At 34.1% G+C, this 26,370-nt stretch overlaps 1 protein-coding gene across 3 annotated transcripts; it reads left to right on the plus strand.

Moving 5' to 3' along the window:
* Window positions 1-77: 77 nt before the first annotated feature.
* Window positions 78-26,314, plus strand: LOC106108551 (protein spinster). 3 transcript variants are annotated; one of them, XM_013289752.1, is made up of 10 exons: window positions 78-553; window positions 19,093-19,289; window positions 20,120-20,271; window positions 20,449-20,649; window positions 22,013-22,144; window positions 22,533-22,800; window positions 24,313-24,411; window positions 24,847-25,036; window positions 25,408-25,452; window positions 25,573-26,314. In XM_013289752.1, exons 1-9 carry the CDS (start codon window positions 349-351, stop codon window positions 25,425-25,427), a joined length of 1,464 nt encoding a protein of 487 aa, XP_013145206.1. In that variant the 5' UTR covers window positions 78-348; the 3' UTR covers window positions 25,428-25,452; window positions 25,573-26,314. The 3 variants fall into 3 exon arrangements, with proteins under 3 accessions (XP_013145206.1, XP_013145204.1, XP_013145205.1); XM_013289750.1 differs by lacking the exon at window positions 25,408-25,452 and having other exon boundaries at window positions 82-553; XM_013289751.1 differs by lacking the exons at window positions 22,533-22,800; window positions 25,408-25,452 and adding an exon at window positions 23,229-23,490 and having other exon boundaries at window positions 83-553.
* The last annotated feature ends 56 nt before the right edge of the window (window positions 26,315-26,370 follow it).

Raw genomic sequence — 26,370 nt, forward strand, 5'->3', positions numbered from 1 at the left:
CTAAAATTAATTTTCGATGCAACTGATCCTTGACATTTCAATTTGTCAGCATGACAGTTTGATAACATTGACAGTGAGCGTGAGCTGAGTTGTCACTTGTCATTTCGCCGTGAGTTTTTGGTGAAATAACGTATTGCAGGAATATGAGCCCGCTTATAAAGTCGTGAAGAACGAAACGTCTTTCCTGTTATTTTAGTTTTGTGATGTATTTATTTTTAATTAATTTACGCTGTGTCAATTTATATACAGTTTTTGAGCATTGTTAAATTATAAAAGAGTTCCATAATATTTCGGACTTGAAACGTCATTAGGACCACTTGAAAATTGTTGGTTTAAAGTGCTGACACCATGGACCAGAGTGGTATAACCCCAAATACATCAAATCAACAGTTAGTTAATGGCAGTGATAATGATTCTGCGACAGCGTTGCTACAGGAGAAGCAAGCACGAAGAAGAGAAAATCTAGGAGATGTATCATTCAGAGAATACATGACTGTCGGAATACTATGTTTCGTTAATCTCATCAATTATATGGATAGATTTACAATAGCAGGTGAGTATTTTTATAGTTATGCACATAAACCTTGATTTCCCTTCAACCTTAAATTATCAAAAATGGAACATGTCATATATGTAATTCATATATTAATATATTAGGCTTTCACAAAATTTAATATAGGTAAAGATATAAGAGATAATTGTTTTGTACCTATGTTCCATAGGAATTTACAGTAGATAATATTATAATACTCTTATAAGAATTGTAACACTTCATCATTTAATCAAGATTTCTAAGGACATATTTGACATAGATAACATAATATGAATAGGTTATGCCTTTAGCGATTTTTACCTTCTTTAAAAGTACTTTAATACCTTACCTTAATAGTAACTCTTTTTATGTGCTTTTGTAGTGAAAACATGTAGCAATAGATAGTCAATATTAAATCATGACTTTATAGTCATAAGTCAAAAATAGCCAATTTTAACCTGTACTTTTAAAGACTGCTACCTCATGAAATTTTAATCAAATTAATGTTCAAAAAAAGAATTAAATACCTTATGTATACAACCCATGTTGAAATGTACCATAATGTTTTTTGGTAATTCATCTTGAACTTTAAAATAAATACTTAATGTTATCCATGCATATTGACTGACTTGACTGTTGTATTGTTTTTTAATGAAGGACAACCACAATGAATATTATAAATTTCTTTTACTAAATTTGCTTCAAGGCAATTAAGACAGTTTGCACATCTGTTCTATGAGTCCAGTTTAATTAGCATCAATTCTATATAAAAATCCGTTTTTTTTCAATGTGCACATTAATTATCCATCTCTGAGTTTTCAAAAATGATTAACGATATTCTGTATTTTAAAAAAATATTTTATATTTAAGGGTGTTCAATCTATGCTAAAAACATGAATTGGAAAATAATTTATAAATATGTTAATTTACTATTTTATTGCACGCGAAAGTAATACGCGTTACTGCGTAAATGAAGCGTACACTAATACATGAAATTAGAATATTTGAAAATAGCTATTTCACTTTTACAAGGCTAACTTAGTAATGTACAAAAGTGTAACATAATTTTAACGTCATTCACTTATCAAAATTTGTGATTACGCAACAGTCGCTTATGTCTACAAATCACATAATCTTAAAGCAAAGTGTGTCGTCAAGTTTGGGTAATTTCCTGGCATACCAGGATTAAATCAGATTACGCCTGGTATCCTTTTATTGCGTCAGTGTTGCAAGCTATAAAGTTGAATAAAAAGGTGCATTTCGAAATCTCAACTAACAATGTGATGTCGTTGACTTACATGCCGAGGACTGAAGGTCGCGTATTTTTAAAACTTCATTTACATTGTACATTACGAAAAAAAATGTTTAAATTTCTAATGAATTCGACATGCGGTATAATAAACGTATGTAGCGTTATAAAATAATATTATTATTTTGTAATAAAAAATCAGTGTTAGGTCTATGCACTTTTCCACAATATAATCTATCTGTATTTCAAATTTCATTTGTGAGTTATGTAGTAACAAACATCCATAAAACACCTGTCCATTATTAAGTATTGTATTTATAATATTTCATTAAATTAAGTTACAGCGGGTTACATTTTTAAAGAATGTGACAGTACATTATGTAAGTAAATAACGTGTCACCTCGTCCGAGTGTTTATATGTGTACGTATAACACAAGTAGAAAACGTACTAATACGTCTGTTTACTTCACAAGGGTCTCACGCCACGCTGGGGTATAATAAAGAATGGAATGCTTTGCGGCTTATAAAATAGTAGTAAAGTTTAACGTTTCAAATTGTCGCTTCGAAGTAAGTGGGCGGTGAGACGTGTCCTTCCCATTGTCGGCTGTTCCGACCGCATGTGCAGTAATTGAATCAAATTGTGTTACACCAGGTGACCAATAAACACAACGCCTCTTCAATTAGTTTATTGCCTTAATCAAGTTTGGTTTCAGAATGAACCCATGTTAGATGTGTGAACGAAACTTTTATAGCCCTTGCGGGATGAAAGTTTTGATTGGAATTTTTCTATCAATTAAAAATATTTATTTCGGTCTTTATGAAATTTGAGCGCTGCTGGTCAGATATTATTTTTATGATAGGTGTATATCTAAATAAATCACACACTAACTTCTACTCCTATTAGAATCATAATACTTATTTTTTCGAAACATATATGATAAGCGGGAAAGTTATTTCTTAAAAGTTGCGATTGTAAACCAGGTTCATAAAGTTACACTAGTAAAATAAGTTGTATAAAATTGCATACAATTAAAAATAATATAATCAAATGGGAGTGCAGTATAAAGTCTTTAAACTTTACATTACACACGCAACGAGGGAACAATTGTATGGTATTAAAATTAATCGCTTTCATAACACAAAACCCTCTCCACACATGCAGCGGACATATTTGCACTCCTGTACTGTGATTGTAAATTTAAATAGGTTCTGAATCTTGCGCATTCAAAATTATTGTATGTTAAACACTACCACGTGTTTATTTAGTTTAATTTTAAACTCGACATTTGTATGTTGTGTTTATTTTATTTATTACATTAACGAGTTGCATTAGTAGTCATATTGATAAAACTTGAGTTTTCTTTTTCGATAGTACGTGGAACAGGGCTCAATAATTAATGTAGTAAGTAGTACCGTATTTGTATACCGCCTATTATCTCGGTGAAGAATGTTATTACAATACGGCCCACAGCAAAAATGTAGCCGCATTAAATAAATCCCTAGTAATGAATGAACACCCAGGAAGGGTCGATGTCACGTAATCAGAGAGCTAATCTCTAGTGTCAACTCACGCGCGTGGGTTCGGTTCTTTCTCACAAATACAATGCGCCTGCGCCCCTCGGAATATGTAAATGCTGCTTTGTATTGAGGTGATCGCGTCATGAATAAATTGTATTATATTTTCAATGGTTTCGATGAAATTAACTACTTATGAAACGTGTCTAAACAAAAAATAAAACAACATACGCATATCACACTTTTTAATCAAGTAATAAAAAAACTATACTAATTATATTACTCCATGAATCAAGAATTACGAATCGAATAACTCATAGTAATCGGTTCAATGGTTTAGGCTTCACTTAGATTGCGGAGCCCCACTAGTAGCACTGAAGGACTTTTAGTGGGTAAAACCCCACCTGTTCCATCCAGGAGCATGATCTTTATTAACAAACAAAAATGTTACACAGCACAGCTGGATATACACACGAACTCACAAACAGTCCTGAGTCAGTCCGGTAGTAAAAAATAACAAATCATTTTGTTTATGACATGGAACGAAGTGAAAGTACATTTACATGAAGTTCATTTGCGTGCGAACTGCAGTGATAGCAGTGGTGCAGAAACATTCATGAATAACGAAACGCATTATTTCAAGATCGCATTAACCTTTAAAAGAAAGCAATGTTATTCGATCGATTTAATATCATAAAATTATTTAAGAATTCTACGAGAAATACTTGTTTATAAGACTGATAAGTGTAGCTAAATAAAATTTCCAATGTACATAAGTAGTCGAAAAATTAGGATCATGGCACCAACTTTACACCAATATGAGTTTTTTCTTGTTTGATTTATTAATTATCCTCTATTAAGCAGGGAAATTATTTATATCTTACTTTGTTCATTAAGGTTAGGATATGTTTCGTCACTTTTAGACATTGGGGTTCCTCTTGTAGTCATCTAATCATCGTATCATTTCATCGCCTGCCATATTACGCTTTTAAAAATGTAACGGTACATTTCGTATTCCCATCGGCGTTATCGTTCATTAATATCAAATTGTATTTATTCTTTAAATTTCCCTGAGGTCCGATCAAATTATGTTTGCTTGTATAAAATCCTTAAATTGTGCTTATCTTGATTAAAATCTTGCATGTTTAAAGCAAACGCAGCTGCCCAGGAAGCGATGCAAAACACACATATGAGATATGTTTAAATTAAGATTACAACCCTTGTTTCGCAGCTTTCGAAGGATGTTTTAGTGGTACATCTGCATACTTAATATTGTAGTGGATGTTCACATAAGGGACCCCTTCGAAGTGTTTTAAGATTTTTTTACAATTGGCCGTGTAAATGTTCTCAGAATATATTTTTTATCGGTCTTAAACAGGTTTTTGAAGATCATGGTGTTATATGAGTAGTTCTGATGTTCCAGAGTCTTAATGGTGTAGACATTTGCTCATAAAAGTACTGATTTCTAATGTGATATAGTTTGTTAGTTCTTAAATTATTGGTATTTATAGGTATGTCTTTTTTGTAAAATGTTCTTGTAATTATAGTCGGTATTAATCTCTGCATATTGTACTTTATTGCATTATGACATTTATGTACACTTCATAAATTGTTACGACGTGTTTGTAAGAAGGGGATTACGTAGGATGAACGTAAGAGCGATAGTATTACTATCATTGTATCTAACATGTCATTGTGATTGTCGTATGCCTAGGTCAGGGAGCATGACTCATTGATATTCAAATGTACAATACCAAAGACGAATGTCAGAGTTATGGTATAAAGGGACCAACTCTTAGTATTCTACACTGTGAGTGCTCCTAAGTGGGATATGTACATTACATGATTATTTAAATATCTGTGAAACCATTTGTGTACCACAATTAGTTAGTATTTCAAGCTATTTATTAGTTTTTAGAATAGCTTATTGTAGTAGTGGTATTATGAATAGTATTCTCTTCCAAAAGTGCAATCTTCTTTCGTGGTTCCAAAGAAGATGGCACTCGAAGAAGTTATATAATTTTAAAATACGTATATTTGGTGTATTTGGCATAATTCCTTAGATGTAAATCATATCGTTTTTATTATAGTTATTGCTTGCTCAATAAAGGAACACCGTTATAAAATTTGAATGTCAACAATTTTAGAATTTATTTGGCATTGCTTTAATTTGGCTGAATATCAAAGGTCCATGTTATTAACATACATCTTGAATATTAAAATTACTTTTGACACATTGATTTAGACTATTTTCTACTAACATTTGAACTTTGGTATGTCTACATAACTACCGCAGTGAATCCAAAAAATGTTTTATTATCGTGGAAGAAAACATTCTATAGATCTTCTTATGTTATCTTGTCAGTATGTTTACAGTATAAACACATTTATTATAATTTCTACGTCCAAAGCTCTCGACGCGACGTGACTAGTATAAAAACGTAACAAGAATTTGTATCATGGCAACTATTTCAAACTGTTTAATGACCCTTGGTTTTGGGGCAACAGAATGCTGTGTCATGTACCCCGTACGTGACTAACGTAAAATATTTGAATGCGCACTTGAACCTTTTTAAAAAAGTCTACTTAAGCATACGGGTAAAGAATTCTTCAAATTACGCAAGACTTTTTGTTTTGTGATTTAAAAATCGGGTCAAAATGTTGGATATGTTATATTACGAATTTGTATGTTCACAGTTTATTGTAGATCTTTGTTCCTGAATACGTTGGGGTTAATGTTTCATTACAGTAATAAATAATGTCAATATGAAGTATAAACAATATTCTTTAATTACATATAATAAAGTAGAAGTTCAAAGATTATTCTTGACACTAAAAGATAAATAACATAACGAAAAAGCTTTCTGCTTTATTTTGTAAATAAAAAAAAAAATCCAATATGATGTTTAAGTAAAAATTATCGCACCCTCTATTTACCGTTTGAGATTTGAATTCATAACATGATAGATTGACACTGCTAAAAGCGACCATTCAAACCACTACACCAACTGCGCATAACGCTTAAAATGATTAAAAAAAACTATTACGTCACTATGAATACGACAAAACGAATAGGGGACTATAAAAAGGGTTCCCGCTGGCCCCATATTGTCAAATGAATTATTAAGGGTGCGGGCATATCGTCTACAATAAATAAAATATGGGACGCTTAACATGTTATACTTAAATCAATCGATTTTATTTTAACGTAGTTACCATTTAACAAAAACTTTACAGTATCTTAAAACTAGTTATTGTACCAAATGTTTTTAAATATAAAACTGTCAACAAAACAACTTTAACTTAATAATTTCATCTAAAAATAGGTTTTACAATGTTTTGTCTGTATTTCAACCGATTTCCTTAAAGGAGGTTAGTAATTCGTCTGTATTATTTATTCATCTATAAAATACTTAACAAAATACAATAAAACCAATGACACCATTAATGTACCAGACAGAGTGTAATATTATCTGTTTGTGGACGCATCTAAAAATGTCCACTTATCGATAATGCTTTCCCGGACCACTTGAACAGGATACTTATCTGCTTTCAATATAATCATGGCTCCACTGAACATCCACGTCGCTTATGGCTGCCCTTTAAAATTATCTTTAGTAAAACAAAAACTCATTACGTAACACATGATTGATAAGTGTATGGATAAGGAATTTTTCTGGCCTTACCGATCAAACGTAATTGTTCATTTGGAGATAAAATAACTATGCGTGTGGTCGAAAATAAAGACAAACTGTTTTAAAGATTTGATGATAAATGTCGTCACTGATGATGGTTTTATGTTGATGCTTATAATTGTTTTTTTATTGTATTGAATATTATTATTTGTACGTAAAGATTGGCGACAAAGATTAGGTTGTAGTTTATCGAAATCTGAAGCTAATTGCCTTCCACGATTTTAACGCATAAAACACATCTAGGTACTACCACAGAAAAAACCATACTGTACAACATTCATGTTAATTAGTATGTATCGAAAAATATGCATAAAATTGGAAAAAAAAAATTAAAATTCACTCGAAGACATTTTTTACTAGCTTTCGCCTGCGACTCCGTCAGCGTTGAATTAGAAAAAAATTGTTACTCGCACATAAATTACCTTTCTAACGGTGAAATATTTTTTAAAATCGGCCCAGTAGTTTTGAGCCTATTCATTACAATCAAACAAAGTTTTCCTCTTTATAATATTAGTATAGACAATTGTTATTAAAATTATTTAAACCGAGTACACCGAAGCTTGCGTATATATACTGGATCTTTTCTGGAAATAGCCTATATTATTTACTTATTACTTATAGTATAAATTTTCAGATCGTTGGACCGATCGTTAATCTATCGATGTATCAATTCAGTCGTAGTTGTTAACCTAAGACCACTGATCCCGGGGCATATGTTAATTGAGTTTGATTTACCTTATTAACTGCACTCGATCGGAAGGTTACGAGCGTGATTACATAGCCTGTGGCAATGATATCATTAATACGTCAAACCAAGAATTATAACAAGTTTCCATCACCTATCAAAGAGGAGGTTCCTTTAGAACCACTGTACTTTGTCATAATTCATGCAACTACTTTTTTTTTAAATTCCTTAACTTTTTATAGCTAAACTCCTTAATTTATCTCCCTACTCACAAGTTATCCCCTGATTACTATAGCCCAAATTTGATTTTAATTAAAAGAAAGCGACCGCTGCCTATAGATGCGTTGACTACCCTTAATTGACGGAGGAGGAGACGCACATAAAGAGGATATTTCCCCTTCCAATGCGTCTCCTCCACCGTCAAATCCACTTCCTTCCCATCCTTTCCTCTTAAGAAAAAGGTAGAAAGAGATAGGGTCTAAAATTAGACCTCCAGCACCCGACTCATCAAACGAAACGTGGAATTGCTCCCACTTCACGCCTGTTTTCTCTGTTGTCGTGCGAAGATGTTAAAGGGGGGTCCACCACAGTTCTCTTAATTCTAGAAAGAAACCTAGTAATGTTTGCAAGCCACTGTAAGTTCTTGACAAAAACTAGGTTATCGTTTCTTTGACTATCACATATTTATTTTATTTTTCTAACATTTATTTACGTCAACTACTTAAGGGTCTTATCATTATAAACGAAGGTTATCTGTCGCTATCAAAAAAATCGTCCATATCAATTTTGTTTCGCTGTGGTTTATACCTATTACAATGTAGTCCAGACTGTATGTCTCTTTCAACATATTAACCGCTATAATTTAATCTGTACTTAGTTCATAGAATAACAGAACTTCGTAGTATTCGTATGGTTTCTTAGGTATGATCTTCGACTATAAGATTCTGAGTACGGCTGTTATTTATAATACCGATTAACCTGATGATGTCATGTGTTGTTTTTGCAACCTAATGCTTTACTCCTTATGAAGAGCTATGCACGATTTATTGTTGGCGTTTATAAACCTACTAGCTATCGCTCGCGACTTCGTCTGCGCAATATTTAGATAAAAAGAAGCCTATAATATGGCCGTCTATGTCAGCTACCCTTCAGTGAAAGTCCAGTCGAGCTTCTCCGGGACAAACCCGGCTTGCGGACAAACAGAATTTTTTTTTTAAAATGCGATTTTCATTATTAGCAACGCAAATCATCATCTTCCCGAAAACTTGAATTTTTCTTTTGACATTACAAACAGACACTCCAATTTTGTATATATATATATATATAGATACGTCGTATAAAGAATGATGTGATCAGTTAATAACACACATAAAAAAAATAAAAAAAACATATCGACGAATTGAGTACCTCCTTCTTTTGGGAAGTCGGTCAAAAAGGTCAAAGTGGGATGCGTTAAAATTTATTGAACAGAATATTATTAGCGTAAAAGAGTTGTAACGATTCTTTAAAAGTTGTATTAAATTTCAATGAAATGTTACTTGAAATTCGTTACCCTTTAAATAGATCAATCTTAAGATAACTGATTTTACTGATGTTGAATTAAGAACAGTACAGTCTTTGATATGATGGTCGGCTGCGATGCATTGCGTTGTATACTACTACCACGAGTGGCCATCGAGACTGCACTCGGAATGGATTACTTCCACCACTGAAGGTGCTCAGCCAACCTTATATGTAGCATATGCTACAAATATCTATAAGTGGCATCATCGCATGTGTTTGTACATGTTACTAATTTTATAAATGCAAAATTTCTGATTGCTGTTAGTTAACACGTCTGTACCTTCGCTACATTTGTACGAATCTAGATGAAGTTTTATAACAGAAATGGACAACAGCCTACAAGCTGTAAACACATTATGAAACCATTTTATAATAGTACATTTTGATAAGTATATATGGTATTTATGTTGAATGGCATATCATTTAAAAGCTTCCATATTAGATAACAAAGATAGGGATTGCCCAAAGCAACAGTACATTGTGTCGCTATCAATATCATTTAGTTGACGTCAGCATTATGCGCTAGATTTGAACTCCACAAGGTCACGTGTACTCCTAGACTAGCGCTCTCTAGTCTACATTTATTTATAGATAGTCGCTATCGTTTGTTAGTGTTTTGATTTAATTACAAACATGTTTTAAATGGAATGTTTTAGTATTAATTTGGCTACGCTTTTAACTTTTTCTGTCCCTAACTTTAACATTTAGAAACAAGTTTTAGCTTAATAATTATATTGATTTTTTCTTGAGGTCTTACGTCACGGTTGGTTTGTGGCGTTTCCAGTTAAGATATTTTGTATGGTGACTAATTACGCTTTGTTACAAAGGATAAAAGATTTTACAATAATAATAAGTACCGGATTCCAAGTTCTTTTCAATTATGCATTAAGATAAAAAAGTTTTGAAAGACAATCTTACGTGCGTCATACTTTACAATAGATAAGAATTCAAAAATGTAAAATGCTATGCAGCTACCGATCACAAATATGATAAACATATGACAATTTGATGTGAGATTTTTTACTTAAAATCAAAGATACGCATAAGCATTAAAATGTAGTCGAAAATTCTATTGTATGAATATAACATTACGTAATAGATATCATCTTCTCAAAAGCTGGCAACACGTCTGTAGTTCCTCAGGTATTGCGAATGTCCTTGGGCATCTTTGATCATCTCTGTATTCTCGCTGCACATTTTCCTCTGTTTATAAAAAAACTGCATGGACCTTGAAGTCGCCAAGCGCAACGCTTATACGAGCATAAGTACTGATAATAATAAACTCATATCAGTTCAAGTGGCGGTGAACCACGTTAATTATACCTACATACATATATACATTTGTTAGCTGCCACTGTTCCATAACTGAGGTTGATGCACCCATCCAACCATGGTTTCAGTCGACGATGCAACTTTCTATTTTTCATTTCAAAACCACGCTTTTGAAGTACCATGACACGACAATGTGTACGTCATTGTTTTCCTGCATTCAAGTTAACTTTCGGAATGCATTTTCCCTTTATTGTAAGATTCCAAAACATCGAAAACAGTATAAATGTAAGCTTGGATCTCGTTCGTTTTGTAATACATTTCGACGTATAGCATTTAAAAACTCGATTTTTTTAATCGTAATTGAGGGCAATGATAATAGGTGCGGTATGATTCCGGCTGTTTTCGTTGTCGGTATTTTTTTTTCTTCATTTCTTTAAGATACAATCTAGATCCGCATCTGTAGTCGTCTGTACGAGCAACTTTGCGATTACAACTGCCTTAGCAAATTCACTTAGATACTTAGGTAAATAAAAAGTCACTTTATACATAGAGATAATGTACCAAATTTTTAAGAAATTGCTATTTATGCTGTAAATTACTTCTTTCATAAAAACCCAAACATGTTTTATTTTGTATTTATGTTTTTATTATCCAGCTGATTATGAAAACATAAAACAAGACTTGGACATGAAAAGTACACGACATTATTAATTTTATTTTATTGCTAGAACATTGTTTTTACTAGAGCTTTTTCAACATTTTTAAGATAAAACTTTGTTTTTAGTAAGTGTCGCTTATTGTTTTGCAATTTCTTATGTTACGTAGGAAATCAGTAAATGTACAGTTAATCATATAGTAGTATTTGCAAGTCTATCCTTGATAAATCTGACCACGCACGCCCACTCACGTCGGATTTAGAATTTTTTAAAGTTCCATTAATTCATGCTCTATGATATTCTTCATTAGTTGTCGCTCACTATGAGCTTAACTAACAAATAGTTGTCCCCGACTATGTTAATTTCCATACTTCAATAGGACCGCTACCTCAAAGGCCAGATTGTGACGTCAGATGAAATGAATCGTATATAATTGAATAGTTTGCAATTTGAAAACCGGTAATCGAGAGAGTGCGAATTTATAGTCCGGCTCTTAAATTGTACTAGTATTCATACGATAAAGACATTAGTAATATTAGTAAAAAAAGATATTAAAATATGATCCCGAATAAACGACGAGACAGTTTTTTTTTCTACATGTTTATGGTCTATTTTTATTAAACTGACAAGTTTGACATGTTGTGTATACTAATATAGATTCAAGTTGCTGTGATTATAAATGGGTTTTATCTGGTAAGACAGGCAACAGTTCTTTTTTAAACGGACGAGTGAGCGACCCACAAAAAATATTCAAAGAGCGGCAAAACGCATCACTGGTTTTGTGGTATGATCGGACACAATTGGAGCAGAAACTATTTTTTTTTTAATATTTAAATTATATCAGTACTGTTTTGCTTAACATTGTTGCAATAAAAATGGAAAACAGGCAATGTTAATTCAATTACAAACAAAAATGTGAAACATATTAGACTCAATTTAAAGTAAAGATGGGTAAAAATGGGCATTTTTCAGTGGCAACTTTACTTTACCAACTATTTTGCTGACTGTACTACGTTAACCATAAATTATTTAAATTTTTGGAGGCGAAGTAAAAATATTTCCTGTTCAAAAATAAGCAAATAAAGAAGTCAATAAATAGGATCCCCTTTGCATTGGAATGTTTATTTTTCACTCCCTAGTTATCACACACCATGCACGACGGGTTACCGATTTTTTATTCCGTCTTAATATTCCTCTCCGGAAGCAGTTTTTTAAGAGCATCGTAAAGCTAAGCTTCTACTTGGTTGCTCGCAGTCGTAAACTATTTTCATTCGATTTCAAAAGGGTTTTAAACGTATTTACTTTTATATTTATCGGACGTTTATTTGAAAAGATACAAAAAACAGATAACTAGTTTTTAGTTTGTCTTTAAAATGTGTAGACTATAGTATCTGTTATCACAGTTGTGTATTTGTTTAATATTTTAAACATACGGAAGATGTAGTTTAGATTATCTAAACAGCGTATAAAAACTGTTACATAAGGTTTTAATTTTTATGTTAAAAGAAAGCGCGCCATTACTTGATGCTTCAGATATCATATATCGCATATTATCCAATGTAACATTTTTTACCTCGGCTGAAATCCGAACTAAGGAACTACGCATCAATTAGCAGGTAAACTGACCGTTAATGCTTGTCGTTTTTTTAATATTGAGGAACAATAACTAAGACTATATGTACAATATTACACATATATTTGTAATTGTATTTACAACTTTATGAATATTTTACTTCGGCAACAATCCACATAGTACAAAACTATTAGGTACTCCTTTTTTTTAACGCTTTAACTGGGTACTCAACTAAGTCAAAGTCTTAGTAAGGTCAGCAAAGCAATCTCTCCAAAATTTATTTCACTCTACGTATCATTACTTTTGTGAATTACTTTGACTAAATCCCACAACTGTTGTGTGTTTGTCAATCGTTGATTATTTAGTTGCACAACTGAAAATTAAGTAGTGAACAAACCTCCATAAAAGCTCATAGGAATTTACTCGCCATTAAACAGTTGTGCGATAGTATAGTCAAAGGTGTTCGCGCGCTTAGACATAGTTATAGTAACTTTGTTATTATTAAAATATATAGTAAAGTTAAAAAAACTAAAGGCTAGATAAAATCAGATGTTGCAAGCGTGAAGAAGCGGCGATTACTTCACAAGGTTGAGTTGTTTGCTCTCTCTTGACCCTACTAAAAATTACAATCGGATGAGTTTTTATTCTTGTCGCTCAACCATAATCAAGGTATTCCGCGTAGTTTTATATAACTATGCACCTTTGTCACGTACACTATTTCCTAGAAGTTTAGTTACACTTTGAAAGCAGATACTTAGGGGCGAACGGAGTCGGGTTCCCGGTATTAGCTGCTTATTACTTTCAGTTGCATGTCTTAGTGTTCCAATTAACTTCCTGTCTAACATTATGTAAGCAAATTTTGTAACGGTTTAATATTAATCGTGTTGCGAAAAATTCCATTGTAATAAGAGCCTGCAATTGGATAAAAATATAAATTAGGATCGTCATTTGTTTAAAAGATCATTGTAGGTTTTTTTTTCAATTAAATCCCAAACGCGTCATCTTTGTCGCATGCGCATAAGATTTATCCAACGCTGTCATTTCTATCTGAAACAATAGGCAAAAGGCTAACCTTAACCTAATGTAAATAATGGTTCACACTAGAGCATTTATTTCACAATTACCTTTAACAATTACTAAAGCGTTCAAATTCAAGAAACTGCTAATGCATTGTTAGTATGTTAATTGGTTGTTAGAATGAATAATTTCTTTTGCTACATTTCAATGCTGAAGTCGCTAAATGTAGCAAAATATCATGTTTTAACTACATTTGTGTAGTTTTTTAATTGATAAAAGACCAAAAATGGTAACAATATAAAGATTAATAACACTGAATAAGTTGTAAAAAAACAAGCATAATAATTTTTTTTTTATGACTAAAATGTTAAAAATAAAATCTCACGATCCGATTACCTTAATTGGATGTTGAGAAATGTTGACTTAAAAGATACCATTTTAATCAGTATAAGCGATTTTGTATAAAAACCTTTAAGTTTTTCAAATGTAATAAAAAAAATTACGAACAAAAAGTTAATTTACATTTGCAAGTTGCAAAAGACGTCATTATGTAATGTACGTAAGTAAAAAAGTGATTTTTAAATATTGTAACTCATTTTCTGTCTTTTTTTTGATGATATTGTATTAAGAATAGTTTACCGTCAAAGATGTAAAAAAAAGGGTGCGTGCGTCAATTTTTTAATCTTTAATTTCGATAGGCCTTATTTTTATACCTTATCCTTTTGATATGTAGCAACATTAAGGACAATGTAAACATAATGGAAAGAAAATGAAATTCTTCCCATCGGAAATGAAAAGGCGATAGTATTATGGAACATTTTTCATCGAAGAATTTCGCTATGGTTTCGGAAATCCCATTACAGGCCACATGCGGCGAATTGAATACTTTTCGACCCCTTGTTCCTTCGCCTTATAAATGGTTACGAGGGTTAATCGATGTTTACCCCCCTAATGTTTTACTGTTTACAATTCCCTTAAGAATTCACATTTTATTTCCCACGACTTTTTCTTAATTTTCTTGATTCAATTTAATTTGACTCAGATTAGATTGGGTTCAATTTTTTGTGGAAGTCTGTTCTTATCATCATTTTGGCCTAGTTTGACTTTTTTACAAACGAGTTTCTTGGACACCCGACTAATAGGTAGCAAACATAATGACATTTTTTTAACTATCTACTATTAAAAACACAGCCGGATGTAGTTTTTGTCAGTGATGCCGTGTAGAACGAAATACTTGGCTAGGGATGTTAGCAAAGAAAGGGTAGCATTTTATTTAAAGGTATTCTCTAGACATTTATTTTATAATGTAACAAATACCGAATCAGAAGATTTCGCAATGGGCAATTGATGAAATATTAACTTGGACTGAAGGAACTCGCGACGGTCAGATTATACTGAAAGAAGCTAACTACAACAAACATAGTAAACTTCAACATTAGTTCATATATTTTGTCAGTAACAGACTAGGTCACTGTCTCGCTCGCCAAATCTATTCTTTGTATCATCAGAACAAGATGCTAAAACGATCTAAAATATTCAATGATAATTAGTCTGTCGTTATGCAAGATTTAAAAATAAATTGTTGTTCGTCGGTAACATATGAGAGAGAAGAAATCGCGTTGGCACTCTCTGTCACGGGCCGCTGAGCGCGCAAGCGCAACGGTCGCGTGGAGTCGCGCGCACTGATTGGTTAGCGCGCATGGCGTGATGCGGACACGACCTACGGCGTGCTGTCGTCAGTTTGCTTTGCTGTCGTAGTAAGGTGCTGCCCCCATGCGGCACACCCATGCAGCAACAGCTTTTCTAACTAACGGTGTTTGCCACTAAATTACTGCGTTATTCAATAAATAAAACAATATTTGTTGTATATTCTATTTATAATATCGAGATGATGAAATCTTCGTTTTATAACCTACAAATGAGTCAGTATACTCCATAACCTGATCCGCAATAAACATCCGGCGACGGCGACAAGGCGCGTGCGGTGTGACGTAGCGCCGCAGCGTCTCGCGCCAACGTCACGCCACGCACGATACCTGACAACGTCACATGATGTGCTTTGAAGGTCACCAGACTGATCAAAATGTACTACGTGTAAACCCACATAATCTATTTAAATTTTAAACGTGAAATCATCTCCCGTTATCTACAGTCAATAATAGGGAAATCATTATGAATATTTATTAGTGATGAATCATACTTTATCACGTCAGAATGGGTGGTTCGATGTTCTGTTTAATTACCGTGGTCGTATCGTGGGTGTGTAGGTACCACGAAATACATTCAGAGAGCTGTACTATTAGATTTCAGCATGGATCCATTTACATTCACGGATTTCGCAATCTATCGATACGATCTACTTTTACTGGCCTATGTCTAACTATTATAAAGCTCTGAAAATATATAAATCTAAGAAATAGTTTATCCTATAGATATTCGCACAAGTTAGTAAGCGGGAACTGGCATGTTAGAAATAGACATCAGATTGGGGCCCCCAAAAATTGCTATGTTTCGCTACCATGAAACAAAATGTTAAATGGAACCGATAATAAAATGTTAATTAATTTTATCTACATTGGTAACAAGTAATTAAATATTCGTATACACTCGGTACACAGTAGATTAATGAAATACACCACAAAATTCAATATGGCAAAGCAACTGTGTGTAGCCTGACATGAACTGTCTGTTCTGCAAGACTGTCAAATACTATTTACAGTTATCGAGTACATGAACATATGGAAAGTGCATAACCAACTGACAAGAGGCTTATGTTGTCTTCTGTCCTTTTTGTGATCATATTTGAAAAGCAAAACCTCATTCGATTATTCCCCAGAATGATATCAATCAATTAAATTTGTTTTTTTTTCATGTTATTACAAGTTTATTTTTCTAATCTAATATCCGTAATATCTGGGATGTACTACAAGTAATATTGCGAAAGTTTCGAACCAAATCGATATCAGAACACTTTACTTGATAAGGCTTTGTTAATATTTGTAAATAAAGTGGGACAGTAAACCTTACGTTCAAGTGAGAACTTTGCCGTGTTAGTTGAGCACAAGAAAGTTAATCAAGTATTTCATCGCTGAGGCTTTCTATCGGCACTCAGTTCATGCACACAGGTGAATGCTTCGAATATTCTTTATAATAGATTTTCACTTTCACCATAACTATCAACAATAGGCTTTTATGTTAAAAAATACTTTATTAGCTAACAGTTACTTTGGTACTGTTAGAAATTCTATAACGGTTTACGCAGTCTGTTATTGTATTGAAGTCGTTTATTTTCAGAGCCTTTTTAATCTGCAATACTTTTTTTCTTTATTTTAAAATCTCCCCCAGGAAAAGCCTAAGATTTTCTAATTAAAAGTATAATTAATGAACTTGTTACCATCTTTGATAGACAATAATTTGTTGGTTATAACAAAGCTTTTGTTGAAGACGAAATACAAATGCATTAACGTGGACACGACACGGCACCGGTGGAGTACAATGCTGCGCTAAACAGTAGGGGACGTGCATAAAGGAATGATTTATGTTACTGTCAAAACGCTGCCGTGTTATAGGAACAAATATAACAGATTATTATTGTAAACGATGAATGGTCGCTGTTTGTATAATCTTAGGGTAGATTACTATAGAATTTTGCAGTGGTATTGTTATGCAATAAGATTTAATGGGCACTCCTAAGTTATGATATTATGGTTACATTTCGACGGTTATTCTAATTCTAAACACTAGTGTAATTAAAAAATATATACATTAATTTATTATGGTTTATTACACGTTGATATTTATTCATATATTGGAATTATTCTCAGGTACTTTGCTTGACACATACTGCACTTTTTTTAATAATATAGTGACAAACACCTTTGTCACCTTAGCTAACATGAATTTGCCGAAAAGGCGAAGCGTTGCTTACTCTTAATTGACGGAGGTTACTCACATAATAAAGGTCTCTCCCCTTCCTATCCGTCTCCTCCACCATTAACTTTACTTTCCCTTCCCATCCTTTCCTTACTTGTCGAAAGCACGTCGGATATATTTCGCAACAATCTGCAAAGTTTCAGTTGTGTACACTGTAATCTTATCTATCTCATGTAGGTGCGAACCGCACCCTCATGTCGACTCTTGTTTGCAAATACTTATTTACATAATACTGATATGTAAGGTAACTGTCAATATCAACAAAGATAACAGATTACCGTTACGATTGCCATATAAGAAAATTCCAAGCTAGCGTTTTTTTTGTTATTTTTTAAATTGGCGTAGGATGGACTATTGGATACGAGCGTCTATATGAAAATGATGTGAATGCAATTTGACCTTTTGCATCGTTTTTATAATATTAATACGTCCTGATAATCATTATTAAGATGTTATTAAGTTTGTGAATCTCACGACACTGGACAGTTTAATTAAACTGTAGTGACCTTTTTGAAGAAGTTTTTTGTACTTGTGAATTCTTTTGTTTTTAAAATTAACGTAATTTATATCAGATTTAATTAAAATACCTATATTAGACACTCGGTCTAACGAATCATAGGCCTTGAATAATTATGTAATATATTGTCATAAGTGGCCATTTTGTGCATAAAGTGTTATTGATTAAAACAATATAAACTTTAGATATGCAGCCTTATATTGACCTTGTGAAGGTGATTGGTATTACGTTCGCTAAAAGTTGCGATCTGAACCGGAATTGAAAAAAAATACAAGCAATATAAAATTATTCATTAATTATTCTTTTGTTTTAATTATGAAAAGTAATATAATATACTCTCAGATTCTTATAACTTTATACCTAAATTGTTGAAAATGTTTTACGATTTGATATTTTACACATTCATGTATTTAACGTCCTTGTTATTTGAGTTCAATTCCCGGGAATTTCCTCTAATAGTTTTATGTATTGAAGATTTAAATCCGATCTGTATTTCCTCAACGTGTTGAATTAACTTTGTGACTTATTAAATATATATTTCTTTAATTTAAAAAATTGTAGGTAGGCCATGTTTATATGCAAAAATGTGTTTTATTTTAATAAATGATATTAAGATATATCGGTAGCCGACTTCCTGTTTGCGATATTAAAATGATTAATTACGATTTTAAGAGTTGATTTATCACGTACTAGCTGTGAAGGTAAACATCCTGTGGAATTATATGACTTACGAATATTATCAAGATATAAATCCGTCCAATGAATCTTTGGTCTTCATAGTATAAGGACATTTCTTCTTAAATTATGTTCCGGCCCATTAATAGGACACGAAACTCAACCATACACATTAGCCCCTAGATCCGTCAACATATTTTTTTTTCACAGGCGTCCTTAGCGATGTAAAAACCGAGTTCAACATCGGCGACGACTGGGCGGGTCTGCTGCAAACCGTGTTTGTAATCGCCTACATGGTGTTCGCGCCGATGTTCGGCTACCTAGGCGACAGGTACTCGCGGCGGAAGATAATGGCGGCTGGTGTCGCACTATGGACTATGACAACATTTGCTGGTTCTTATGTAACGGTAAGAGTAAATAACTGTTAGAAATTGAGCAGTGGAATAGTTTTGTTTCCGACAACGTGACGTGCCAAGTCAACTGAATATTGTAATTGAAGAATATTTTTCCTACTAATCGGAAATCCATCAAAGAAGTTAAAGATTTGAATCTGCAAATGGAGAGTTCCTAAATTGTATTGCTTTTTGTTCGCGAGCTAGTAAAGACTGCATTTAAAAGGATTTTAAAATCAATGGAACTCTATTGTGATATTTGAATGCAGTGCACTTTCTGTTGGCGTTTGTTTAGATAATATTTGGCATTGTATATTTTAGGTCTCTGAGATCTGATGCAAATATTTATACAACCACATCCGTATTTAGATTGTATGACTCATATAGCTTTTATATCTCTATAAACAATTCGTAGACGTAGACAATTATATCAAATTGATAGTAAAGGTGTTATTCTGTGTATCAAATACGCGTGCTCGGATAAAATAAAACAATCTGCATATCTACTCATTAGTACTAGGATAGCATAGCAACCTTTTTCATCTTGTATACTAATATATAATGTGAGAAAGGTTCATATTATAAATGCGAAAGTTAGATGGATGGATGGATGTTTGTAAAAGTTTGTAGCCTAAACTGCTGAACGGATGACGATGAAATATGACGTAGATGTAGAGGATAGTCTTGAAGAACACATAGGCTACTTACTTTTGATTTTATTAATATAACGCGGACTGAGTCGCGGGCGAAAGCTACTCTTATCGTATTAACGGAACACATGTGCCAGTTATGATTAACTAAAAAAGACTTGCATTGGTCATGATGTCGTAATTATATTTTAACAGAATTACTATTGGTTCGCGGTGTTCCGTGGGCTGGTGGGCATCGGCGAGGCGTCGTACTCCACCATCGCCCCCACCATTATCAGCGACCTCTTCGTCGGGAATGTGCGCTCCAAGATGCTGGCATTCTTTTACTTCGCCATTCCTGTTGGAAGGTAAGTAATGAATTTCATTTTATTGAAAAAAAGATAATGTAAAGTGAAACATACTGAATACGATTTTATTTAATTTGGCCTCTTTGGTCTCGATTCAACCAATTCGGAAAGCAATCTTTGCACTTGCTTAAATTATTATGTTTGCTTTTTTACAAGGTATATGTTTGTTGTTTCCAGTGGTTTCGGTTACATAGTGGGGTCGGTGGCGGGCGCGATCGCCGGCGACTGGCGCTGGGGGCTGCGTGTGACGCCGGTGCTGGGCGCCGCCGCCGTAGTGCTGGTGGCTTGCGTGATGCAGGACCCGGAGCGGGGACAGGCTGAGGAGAGCACTATGAAACCGACTTCATATGGTGATGACCTACGAGCGCTTGTTAGGAAGTGAGTATATTTTTAGTACATTCTTGCTCTATTGACAGGATTATATTACATACTTATATGTTGCTCGCGATTTCATCTACGTGGAATAAAATGAATAGAAAAAACATAGCCTACGTTACGCAGTGGTAACGAAGCTTTTAAATGATGAAAGATTTTTTGAAATCCGCCCAGTAGTTTTTGAGTTTTCTCAATACATACAAAAATACAAATCTTTATAATATCAGTATAGATTGATGATAGGTTATATTTTTGCTGGGACCTCGGCTTTAACAGCCCTATCAATTTCTAACAAGTATTTGATTCTCACTAAAGAGTTGTAGAGCATAATTGTTACGTGTACTAACTCTTTCGTTTGGAAAGTATTTTAATAAATTCAAATAATGCAGTAGACGTTGCTCCTAATGATTCATGTACGTAGAACACGAACTACGTAGTTTCTTTATTGTGTCTTTTGTCTTAACGACGTGATAAATTACAATTTTCTTTATGACGTAATCCGACTTATAAAAACACTTAAAAGGCGAGTTAAATCTTTATTTTATATAAGTAATATTATAAATGCAAAAGTTTAGATGGCTGGATGGATGGATGTTTGTTACAGTTTGTAGCTTTAACGGATAAACGGATCTGGATGAAATTTGGCATAGATATAGAACGTAATCTGGAAGAACACATAGGCTACTTGTTTTTGTTTTTTTTTTTAATTCCACGCGGACGGAGTCGCGAGCTAAAGCTAGTAAATAAATATATTCACCAGGAAAATATTTATAACATTGTACATAATGAATAACATTTACTTCATAATTTACCTCAAACGTGGAACTATATTTTAACATTGAAGGAACACAAAACTTCCTCAATAAGGTTTAAATACTACGTGGTGCAATTTTCTTTTTATTATATCAAAATGTAATTTACTGCCGTGATGCAGCAATTTAATATCTCACCATACTTTAGGGGAAGGATTTTACCTCACCCTAGCTACCCTTGCTGACCGCACCCTACAAAAAAATACCAATTTATTAGGCAATGGAATTTTATTGACGTTAATATTTACCTGAATTATTTTTCTAACGCAATATGCCGTTATAGATTTTTTTATGTCGTATAATTTTAGATGTCATATTTAAAAAATAACATAAGAGAAAAAATACGTTACATTACATGTCTCATGAATTGAGCAAAAAGAAAACTAAAGCTAAACATAAAGAAATGTCTACAAAGTTTTTTTCTCAAGAAATTGGTGATATAAGCATTCTAAACTTTACGTGGACAGAGTGAAGATATTTTGTTTAAACTAGATAGGATAGCAGGTAAAAACGCAGTGAATAATTTGATGTCAATGTGATACGTTTGTGTCCAGTCCGTCGTTCATGTTGTCGACGCTGGCGTTCACGTGCGTGGCGTTTGTGACTGGCGCGCTGGCGTGGTGGGGCCCGCTCTTCATATTCCTCGGCCTCGACCTGCAGCCCGGCGTCAACATCTCCAAGGAGAGGTCAGTATATACAGCGACACACATTGAAGATTTTATGTGGAGTGGAGATATGTTTTACTTCTACATATTATGATACCAAGTAAAAAAGGGTGTGGCAATATGCATTATGATGTTTCAATCGAAAAAATACTTATAGTTTTTAATTTCTCGACAAAATGAAAGTACGAAGCATTTTACCACAAACAAATTTCACAACAAACGTATTAGGATAAGAGTTCCCAATTTATATCGTAGCTCTCAATTAATCTAAGAGGAATTGCAAACAGTGGAATAAGAAACAAGAATCCGTGAGAGCCGTCCCATTAAAACTCAAAAGTGTGCATGTTCGTTGTTATAATTGCAATAAATGAGCGGTTGTTTGCGCGCGCGCGCTCGGCTGCGGGCGCAGCGTGTCGCTGAGGTTCGGCATAGTGGGTATGTTGGCGGGCGCGTGCGGCGTGCCGGCGGGCGCGGCGCTGGCGCAGCGGCTGCGCGCGCGCCTGCCGCACTGCGACCCGCTCGTGTGCGGCCTGGCGCTGCTCGCCTCCGCGCCGCTCGTCTACCTCGCGCTCGTCGCCGTCTCCTCGCCCGCGCTCACGACACCCACATACATACTAATGTTCCTCGGAATGTTCTCGCTCAACCTCACCTGGTCAATCGTCGCCGACATCGTCCTGGTGAGCTGCCCACTCCCCCGACAACTCACAGAACTAAAGTTATTCCAATGGGAGCTACCGTACTCATGATTGTACTGATAGGGGAATGCTTCGCACATCATATAATCATGCCTGAACGACGCTAGACGTGTAGCATGTAACCGATCATTGCTAAACTAGCATAGTTAGTTTATAAGTATGTTTAAGTGTACCCAACTGACATCCAACTGTTCGAATATAATGGATACGTTCCATATAACGTGCACGAAGTTCATTTCACAAAACGTATTCATTATATTTGCATTTGAACTTTGCATTATATACAAGTGTTGGATGTGAGTTGTGCGCGTCGGGTTGCGAGTGCTGAGTACCGAGTGCTGAGTGCTGAGTGCTGAGCGCTAAGTGCTGAGTGCTGAGTACTGAGAGTGAGCGTGGTGCGCGGTGCGAAGGGTGTCGCTGGTGTTCGGCGGAATCACGATGGCGTCGGGGCTGGCGGGCGTGCCGCTGGGCGCGTGGCTGGGCGCGGCGCTGGTGCGGCGCTTCCCGCGCGCGCACCCGCTCATCTGCGGCGTGGGGCTGCTCGTGTCCGCGCCGGCGATGGCGCTCGGCATGCTCCTCACACAGTACTATTTCTACGCGCCGTTCGTCTTCATGTTCATTGGCGAAGTCGCTTTGAATCTCAACTGGGCTATAGTTGCCGATATGTCGCTGGTAAGCACCGCGAGGGGTTACACGTGTTTTAAAATATATCTCAAGCCCACGGATCGACCAGTATCCGTTTTTTGTTGTTTTTTTTCTTTCCAATGTATTTTAAATTGTTTTAAATCAATCTTGTGTCCGCTACTGAAGTGTACTTTTGTAATTAATACCTTTTCTTTTGTGGATAATGACGATATAATTTAAAACACTTGAAAACTGTGCATTACATTTCTAGTATTGATGATATTGTGGTGGCATTAGCTATTAGTGCATGATATTCGTTATTTATTATTTTTATCATATTCTATAGCATGCTTGTTTCGCTTTCATTAAATATCACGAAATTAGTCACTCATGAGTACGTTTTAAGTAATCAGATCAGATAAAAATATCTATAAATTGAAGTAGTGATATCATATCTCGTTGGAATAATTTTAATTGATTTGTTAAGTAGTGACTGATTTCTATTTTAAAAATAGCGACATCTATTGATAAGAGTACGAAAATATGTGATGTTTAAACTTTTTGGAATCATAGTATTTGTTTTAATGCTGCATATAAGATATAGATGGCGCTTTTTTATATCAATGTAAAACAATCATGCGATGGATTTATAGTAAACAAACATTATCCATTTTGAGAAAAATTAAGGTAACTGGAGCCTATATACTAAATACCCCAAATTTGCTATAATTACCAGACTAATCTTTATCTATCCACAGTAATTTTAACCGTAGTAAAAAGCTTGTTGCTCCAATTTGAATAACTTAAATTAGAAAACAATAATTATAGTGTTATTTTTAGTCAGAAAGTATAATTTTTTAATGTTTCCAGTACATTGTAATACCTCCGCGTCGTTCGACGGCGGAAGCATTCCAAATCCTGATATCACATATGCTGGGGGATGCCGGTAGTCCCTACTTAATAGGAGTGGTATGTTTCTTATCAATAATAACTATTATTAAATACATTATTGAGCTGTGCTAACAGAATGTATGTACTGTATAATTATGAAATATTCTATTCAACAAAAATAAGTATATTTTAATTGTATTAAAAACGATAATATACCATTTCGAATATTTACCACCACCAGAGTTTATATTGCAAATTAAAATTTTAGTTTTTGGTACATCCGATGAAAAAAGTTAAAATACCCTATTTTTCGTCCGATAGGTAGATTAAACTATTCTGAATATTGAAAAGGAGAAAGATTTGTATTTTTGTATTTATTGAAATAACTCGACTACTAGACCGATTTTAAAAATTCTTTCACCATTAAAAAGCTACGCTACTAGTGTGTAATAGGTTAATTTTTTTTTATTTCACGCGGGTGAAATCGCTGCTAGTGATGAATATCTGTTTCAGATATCGGAGAGTTTGAAGCGGTCGCTGAGCGGCGGCGCGGCGGAGGCGGCCAGCCGCAGCCAGCAGTTCCGCGCGCTGCAGTACGCGCTCTTCCTCACCTGCTTCGTCGAGGTCGTCGGCGGCGTCTTCTTCCTCATCACCACCAACTACATCGTCAGGGACAAGCAGAAGGTCGACAGAGCTATTGCAGGTAACACTTTAATAAACAAAAACGTGTTTCGGATAGGGCTCATACAAGTCTTTGACACATTAAATCCTAATTTCCACTGAACGGCGCATACTTGTTATTCCGGATCCGATGTGAATAGGCATAGTTGTCGCCAGTTGATGATATAGGCTAGTTTTGGACAGGGAATTTTTTTCTGTATTACATTTTTCTATCAAGGCTGGGGTGGATATCTATCCCCCCATTATGACCATGGAAAATCCATGAAAATTGTACTTACTCCCTTATTGCACATACTTAATAGATAACAAGTCTGTATGTATGAGCCCTTTTTAGTTTTAAGTTAGTGAAACCGGGTTGTAATATTATCTTTTGTCAACTTCACATTGTTTCAGTGTCAGCAAAAATAGTATAATCCAAAGCAAAAAATAGTGTAGGCGGTGAGTTACAACTTGTGCTTAAAGTGCATGGCTCTACTCATCACCATTGGGCTCTCACAACTCGGGAATTGTTTTATATTTTTTTATATGTTGATTATAATTGTATTTTTTTTCTTTTAGAAGCGGAAGTACACAGCAGCGAAGCTTCTCACAGTCAAACACATGAAAAAAATGTATCCGGTGAATAGTTTGTTTGTCATTTGTATCAGTCTAGTTAACGGTTGTAGTGTGGTGAACTTTCACTGTCGAATATGTTCCTGTCAAATGGCTATTGTGAAACCACTGTGGTGTTACAATTGTATAGTAATTTGATTGAATGCAATAGAAAGACTGATCCGTAATGCATAGCATGATAGACAATGAGTGTCCCGAGTGGAGTGGAGGCAGCGGAGTGATAGTGTACAATACAAATTAAGATTTCTCTGTAACATGTAACTGTAACAGGTTATAAATGCCTACGTGCCTACTTAAAATAATTTATTCAAAATATTATATAAGTTTGCAATTTCATTTGTCATAAATTATTAATTTCATACATTAAAAGCTGTTGTTTTAGATTTTTTTTCTGGTATAGTATTCAAGTATTATTTTAGACAGTAGCTATCATATAGTAAACACTACAGATGGAAATATCGAGCGTGTAAGTTGGCACGTCGGTCGGAATAGTATTCTGGTTTTCAACGTGCCAACTATATGTTGGATAAAATATAATGCAAATGTTATTGCTAAGTACAGAAAGATTAGATTTTTTCCTTGTTATCGCCCATGTTGAACCTCATGCACTTGTTGATAAATAAATTTTATATTAGATTTATTTATTTGTTATCGATTTTAATTTCCAATAATTTCATTTTTATTAACAGACATGTTTATTGAAAATATTTTTATTAAAATGTTGACCTGTATTTTAATCAATTA

This window comes from Papilio polytes, unplaced genomic scaffold (assembly GCF_000836215.1).
Source record: "Papilio polytes unplaced genomic scaffold, Ppol_1.0 DF821511.1, whole genome shotgun sequence".
NCBI lineage: Eukaryota > Metazoa > Arthropoda > Insecta > Lepidoptera > Papilionidae > Papilio > Papilio polytes.

Bases quoted from the DNA above. Each gene is read 5' to 3' on its own strand.
- LOC106108551 (XM_013289750.1), top strand. From the start codon at position 349: ATGGACCAGAGTGGTATAACCCCAAATACATCAAATCAACAGTTAGTT. The intron at 22,145-22,532 runs GTCAGTATATAC...CTGCGGGCGCAG, and splicing joins GTCAACATCTCCAAGGAGAG to CGTGTCGCTGAGGTTCGGCA. The intron at 22,801-24,312 runs GTGAGCTGCCCA...TAATGTTTCCAG, and splicing joins TCGTCGCCGACATCGTCCTG to TACATTGTAATACCTCCGCG.